General features: G+C 62.8%; 2 protein-coding genes across 2 annotated transcripts in view; both read left to right on the top strand.

Annotated features, from left to right (window-relative positions):
* Positions 1-2,431, top strand: part of LOC102370910 (lamin-A-like) — a 45,727-nt gene extending 43,296 nt beyond the window's left edge. The window contains exons 16-17 of the mRNA XM_025214373.1: positions 303-415; positions 2,364-2,431. Coding sequence (XP_025070158.1) covers positions 303-415; positions 2,364-2,431 — 181 coding nt within the window. The remainder of the gene's footprint in view (positions 1-302; positions 416-2,363) is intronic.
* Positions 2,041-5,873, top strand: part of LOC112551734 (lamin-A-like) — a gene marked incomplete at its 3' end in the record, with an annotated part of 8,207 nt that continues 4,374 nt past the window's right edge. The window contains exon 1 of the mRNA XM_025214374.1: positions 2,041-2,781. Within this exon, the coding sequence (XP_025070159.1) occupies positions 2,501-2,781 (281 nt within the window). The remainder of the gene's footprint in view (positions 2,782-5,873) is intronic.

Below are 5,873 nucleotides of genomic sequence, written 5' to 3' on the forward strand. Positions count from 1 at the left end.
TGGCGGGGGTGTGTGTAACAGTGAAGGGAGGAGGGAGAGCGCCCGGGGGAGGTGACGACACCACGTGTTGACCCCACCCTAGGCAAAGGGAGCCATTCCACCCGCCGGCAGCAGTAGAGGACTGTTACCCACCTGCCTCCACAGCAGGGGCCTGGCTAGGGGCAGGGAGGGTGCCCCCCAGTCCCAGTGAGCTGGGCTCCGGGTCTCCCCCCAGGAGGGTGTGGGACGGAGGGGGGGCAGGAAACCTCATGGGTTTCCATTGCAGGTGGGTGCCGGTGTAACCCCGTTCCCTCTCCCGGCAGCACCCGCACTCCCACCGCGATGCCCGCCCGCGCCCTCTGCCTGCTGTGGGGCCTGGCAATCTCCACCGTGGCCCTCGGCCCTGATCCAGCACCTCGTGTTGCCTTCCAGTGGGGTGAGTACAGTGGGGAGGGGGCTGCCGCTGGGACTGGAGGCAGCCTGGGCAGCCCCCAATTTGGGGCAGGATGCAGGTCCCCAGGGGGATGCCTCTCCTGTTGCCCCCCAAGGCAGGGAGAGGGGCAGAGGGTGGTTCAGGGATGCTGGGAGATCGCCCCTTGCTGGTGGGTGAGGGGGACCGAGCCTGCGGGAGCCTGGCAGGGGGCTGTACAGGAAAGCAGCAGGTGGAACAGAGCATCCAGGGGGCTGGTGTGTTGCCTTTGGGGTCAAGAGGGGGTGAGCTCAAATCCTGCTCCCACGCACTTGCAGCAGGCCAGCGGTGGGAGCCAGATGGGCCTTTCCTGCCATGGCTGCCTTTGAGATGCCCAGAGCCAGGCGGGATCCAAACCAGGCTGGGCTCGTGCCCGGGAAGCTTCACAATCCCCTTGGCACGCTGTGAAAACCACCCCCTGGCAGAAACCCCCTCCCCTGCCAACGCAGGGAGGGAGAAAAGAAAGAGCATCGCTTCCGCTGGGGCCTGGGGGTCTGAGCGTGCGTGTCGGGGGGGCAAAACTGATGTAGGGGCTGGGGAAGCAGCCAGCCGTGGGGGAGCAGGGGTGCACTGAAGCCAGCCGTGGGGGAGCAGGGATGCACTGAACCAGCGCTTGGCCGGGGCACCAGGAGGAACAGCGAGATGGAGGAAGGCTGAGGGGTGCAGGAGGTGCGGGGGGGGTTGATCCAAGCCAGCAACACCCCCGTGTGTGTATGTGGAGGGGTTTAGTCGAGTGCCAGGACGCCTGGGGTCTCCCTGTGAAGATGCTGCCACTGTCCTTTGGTGCAGAGATGTGGGGGACACAGGAGCGATCCCTGCCTGCGCCTCCTACACTGGGGGGACCCCAGGCAAGGTGGGGACCGGGGGGATGATGGAGGGAGCAGCGAGATCTCTGCAGGGTGAATATCTGCCCAAGCAGCCGAATGTCAGTGGTGGGGCTGCTCCTTTCAGGGCCCTGCTTGGTTCCCCGTGAGAACAGGCGCTGCAGGGGGTCGGGGAGGAGAGGGCAGCGAGGCACGTGTGCACACCCCGTCTTTCTAAATAGATATCTATAGAGGGGAATGTATAGATAGACAGATGTATCTATAGCTGTATATCTATGTAGTTATAGATATATATTACTCATGCATACAGATGCGATCTATAATGAAACGTTCACAGAAACCGAGAGCCGTACATACCAGGGGAGGGCAAAGTACGGCCCACGGGCCCCGAAAAATGTAGAAAATCAATACTTACCTGTCCTTGGTTCCTGTCATAAATGACAAGGAATGGGGGCTGTAGAGCCCAGGGGACGCCCCGGCGGGTCCCGCACCTCGGGGCGCACCCCTCCCCCTTGGAAGCCCCAGCACGGACCACGTGGCTGCACCGCGGGGAACTCGGGGGCGGGGCGGGGAAAGCTCCGCCCCCCGCTGTCCTGGGGCTGCCTGCCCCTGTCCCGCACAGACTCGCGCGCTGCACCAGGGGGCGCGGCAACGGGGCGGGGCCGGGGCCACGTGGTGCCTCCTGGGGCTCCCGGCTGGGGGCGGGGCCAAGCATACCCTGCCTTTGCGGGAGCCCGCCGGGGCTTCCTCTGGGTCCTACTGGCCGGAATCCCCTGTCATTTTTACACGAACCAGGGACAGATCAATATTAACTTTCTACATTTTTTAGGGCCCCGCGGGCCGGGTACAATGGTCTGGTGGGCTGGATGCGGCCCGCGGGCCGTATTTTGCCCACCCCTGACTCTAGTTGGTCTAATGATATCACATCTGCCACTACCTTGAATTGCCCTTGCCCTATGGATCATTTATCGTGCCTTGTTCCTGGAAATGCCTGCACCCGCCTTTTTTTTTTCTTTTGGTTTCTTTAAATGAGCAAAACTAGGTGGGATCTCCTTGGCGTAACCCCACCCTCTCGCAACACCTTTTGCCAGGAGTATCTGAGCAGCTCGAAGGCAGTGACTCAGACTGTCAGTGGGAGCCGCAGGACGTCGAGACCTGACCTGCACCCTGCGCCCAGCATGGAGACCCCCCCGGGCAGCGCCGGACCCCCCGCAGCACGGCGGGCACCATGCCGATATCTCCCCACGAAACACGGCTGCACGAGAAAGAGGACGTGCAGGAGCTGAACGACCGCTTGGCCGCGTACATCGACCGCGTGCGGTCCCTGGAGTCGAAGAACACAGGACTGCGGCTCCGCGCATCGGAGGAGGTGGTCTCAGGCATCAAGGCGGCCTACGAGTCCGAGCTGGCTGACGCCCGCAAGACCCTGGACTCGGTGGCCAAGGAGCGGGCGCGGCTTCAGCTGAAGCTGAGTAAAGTCCAGAAGGAGAACAAGGAGCTTAAGGAGCGGTGAGCGTCTGCCCAACTTCCCTGGGCGAGGGCACGGGGCAGGGGCACGGGGAGGGCGGGGGACATGGGGCAGGGAGTGTTTCTCCCCCTGCAGCTGGGGCACAGGGCAGTGAGTGTTTTGCCCCCAGGAGGCATGGGGCAACACATGTCCGTCCCCCCCCGGGCTGGGGCATGGGGTGGGCACAGAGCCGGAGTCCGACCAGCTGTGGGGGGTCCCTGGCATCACCCGAGCCCGGAGCAGGGCTGGGAAGAAACCCGGAGCTCCCTCCCGTGAGGCCTGGCGGGTTTGTGGCGTAGCGAGCTTGGCAAGAGGGGAGGATCGGGGCAGGAGCAGCCTGGCTCCAGGTCCAGCCGAGAGGCTCCCCCCATTAAAGGTCAAGGGTTGACTTCAAAATCTCCTCCCCTGCGAGCAGTGGCTGTGTGGGCAGTGGGTGCTGGTGGTCACAGAAGTGCGAGGGGGTCCCAGTCACGGCCAATTTGGCCCTGCTGCCTGGGTTTGGTTCCCAGCGTCATGCCCGAGCGGTGCACCACGGGGTGCCACGGGGGATCTGCTCTCCCAGGTTGGGGGAAGGCCCCGTGGCTGCGGGTAGGGAGTGGCTCATGCACCTGGAAAGCTTCAGCACTTCTGGCGGTCCCTGGCCCTGATCCCAAAGCCACCGTCTCCCATTGACGTCGGCACCATTCGGATCTGGACGGACTTCACCCTTAGGGCAGAGCCCGCCATGTCCCTGGCACCTTGTTCCTCCAGCCCTTCCAGGGGGCAGGATCAGGGACTTCCCCGGCACCGGGCCAGGCCCTTTTCCCCATCCCACCCTGGGTCTCCAGCCTCTTACCCCCCTGGCCTGGGCTAAGGGACAGGCTGGAATGAACCCGCCTGGAATAAACCAGAAATAATTCCCCTCCGCAAGGGCCAGTGGTATGTTGTGGCTATCCGCCCGTCCCGGTCCACACTGGGTATCATCCATGCCAGATTTTTGCAGCTCACCAGAGTGGGGTAACCAGTAGGCGCTGCTGCCTTTCTGTAACCCTGGGGAAACAGTCGCCCATCCCGAGGGGACTCTGCTGCGATGGTTCTGGCCTGAGTTTGGGATCTGGCCAGGCTGGGTCGGGCACTGGCTTTACAGCTACTAATTAGTTTTGTGGCCAGGGATCCAACAGAGAGCTCTCAACCGCTGGGAGCCGGTGCCATTGCACCATGTCCCATGAGCTGGGGGCACCGGCTGGGCTAGGAGGCTCCCTGGAGATGGGGAGCACCTCGGCCGCAGCCCCGTGACTCGGGAGTGGGATTTGCCTGTGTCATGGGCCCGGCATCCCCTGCCTTTCTGTGGGAGGCTCCTCGTGGATGCTGTCTGGCTCTGGTGTGGGTTGGCTGAGGCTTGCATGGGCTTCAGGAAACCTCCCTCTGGTCAAAGGCATCCTCCTGGGGTCTCCCAGGGGCAAGGGGGAGATGCTTGGGCTCCTGGTAGGGCAGCTTGTTGGAGCCATCTGGCCACTCCAGCCCCTCAGGCTGGCAGATCCAGCCCTGCTAGGGATGGGGGAGCCCAAATGACAGGGATGAAACCCAGGCGTCTGGGCTCCCAGAGGTGCCACGCCCAGCGGGCATCGAGGCCAAGACATTTGCAGCCTCTCGCATCTGTGGGCGCTGGGAAGGTTTCCCAGACACCTGTGGTGTCACACCCCGACCAGGTGTGACTAGGGGTCCCCTTCCCAGCTGGCCTCTCAATCCCACCCCCCCTCCCCATTCTGGTTCTGTGCCTCAGTTTCCCCATACATTAAGGATGAGGGGCAATAACTATTACCGTGCCCAGAGGCAGAGGTGAGGCTGTGGTCTATAGCTAGGGCAGTGATGATCAGGGCCCCTTGGACCAGATCTACGCCTGCGCCCTGTCTTTCTGAGCGGGTGTGTTGGGCTAGGAGCTCCAGCCCTGCTCAACGCCCACCTTTGCCTGGAGCCAAGGCGGAAACACTGTGGGTATTTCCCCTGTCTGGCCTCCTCCAGCAGCTGCATTGGTGCTGAAGGGAGAGAGGAGGAGAGGAAACCCCGGGGCTGCCAGTGGGGGCGGGGGTGTTCAGGCTGCTGTGGGTACAGCTGGCAGCCTAGTTTTCCCCCACACTGCACTGAGAGCTGAGCCTGCATCCACTCCTTTCCTCCGAGACTGCAGCAAGGGGGTGGCCTGGCCTATCTAACTGAACCTCCCTGGGAGGCAAGGGGAAACTGAGGCAGCCATGATCCTGCTGCCATGCCGTCAGCTCTCCTGCCTCGGTTGCGGTCTCTGAGCCAGGAAGGGAACTCGGGTGTCCCCACTGCTCTAACCATTTTGCCACGTGGTCTCTGGGATGCAGAAAGGGAATGGGGGCCTCATGGGGGGAAAATGCAAAGGGAAGGGGGGAGAGATGGGAGTAGAAAACACCCCTGCCTGATGGCACCGGTGTGCCAGGCTCTGGGCTCACAGGGGACCTCATGTGCCGCATGCAGCTGGCTCTGGGGTGGAACGGGGTTGCGGGCAGAGCTGCCCTAAGTGCCAAGCCCTCCCATCAGCCCCTGCTCCAGCGACTTTCCAAGGGGCCAGTGGCCTTCTAGCGCATCCGCCAGTGGCCAACAATTGGCTTATACTCGGCCAATGGGTGGGCAGCGGTGGCACAAGGTCGTGGCAGGCCTTTTGGTGACTCATTGGTGGAGGCGGTGCCCACGTCCTTCCTGGCACTCTCGGAGGCTCCCAACAAGGCCTGGGATTGGTGGAGGACGCCTGGCTTGGCACCCATTCCCACATGGACGGGAAGGGGGATCCAATCAACTTTGATCCCCCTCCTCATGCCATTTCCTGCCCGCAGCACTGGGATGTCTACCATGCACTGGTGCATCCTAGGAAAAATCCACGTGGGTCCTTTGGGAGCTCACGGGGTGCCACACATGACGTTTGTTGGGAGGGGGGTGTCAGGACATACAGAGCTAGGAAGGAACCCAGGCATCCTTTGAGCCTTGCAGCTCTTACCACTGGGCCACGTTGCCCTTCTAAAGACCACCCAGTGCCCTGGGCGTGTCGGGGTGGACCTCAACATGACCAGACTCTGCAGTGTGGGAGTTTTCTTTC

The sequence above is a fragment of the Alligator sinensis genome, unplaced genomic scaffold (genome assembly GCF_000455745.1).
Source record: "Alligator sinensis unplaced genomic scaffold, ASM45574v1 scaffold811_1, whole genome shotgun sequence".
NCBI lineage: Eukaryota > Metazoa > Chordata > Crocodylia > Alligatoridae > Alligator > Alligator sinensis.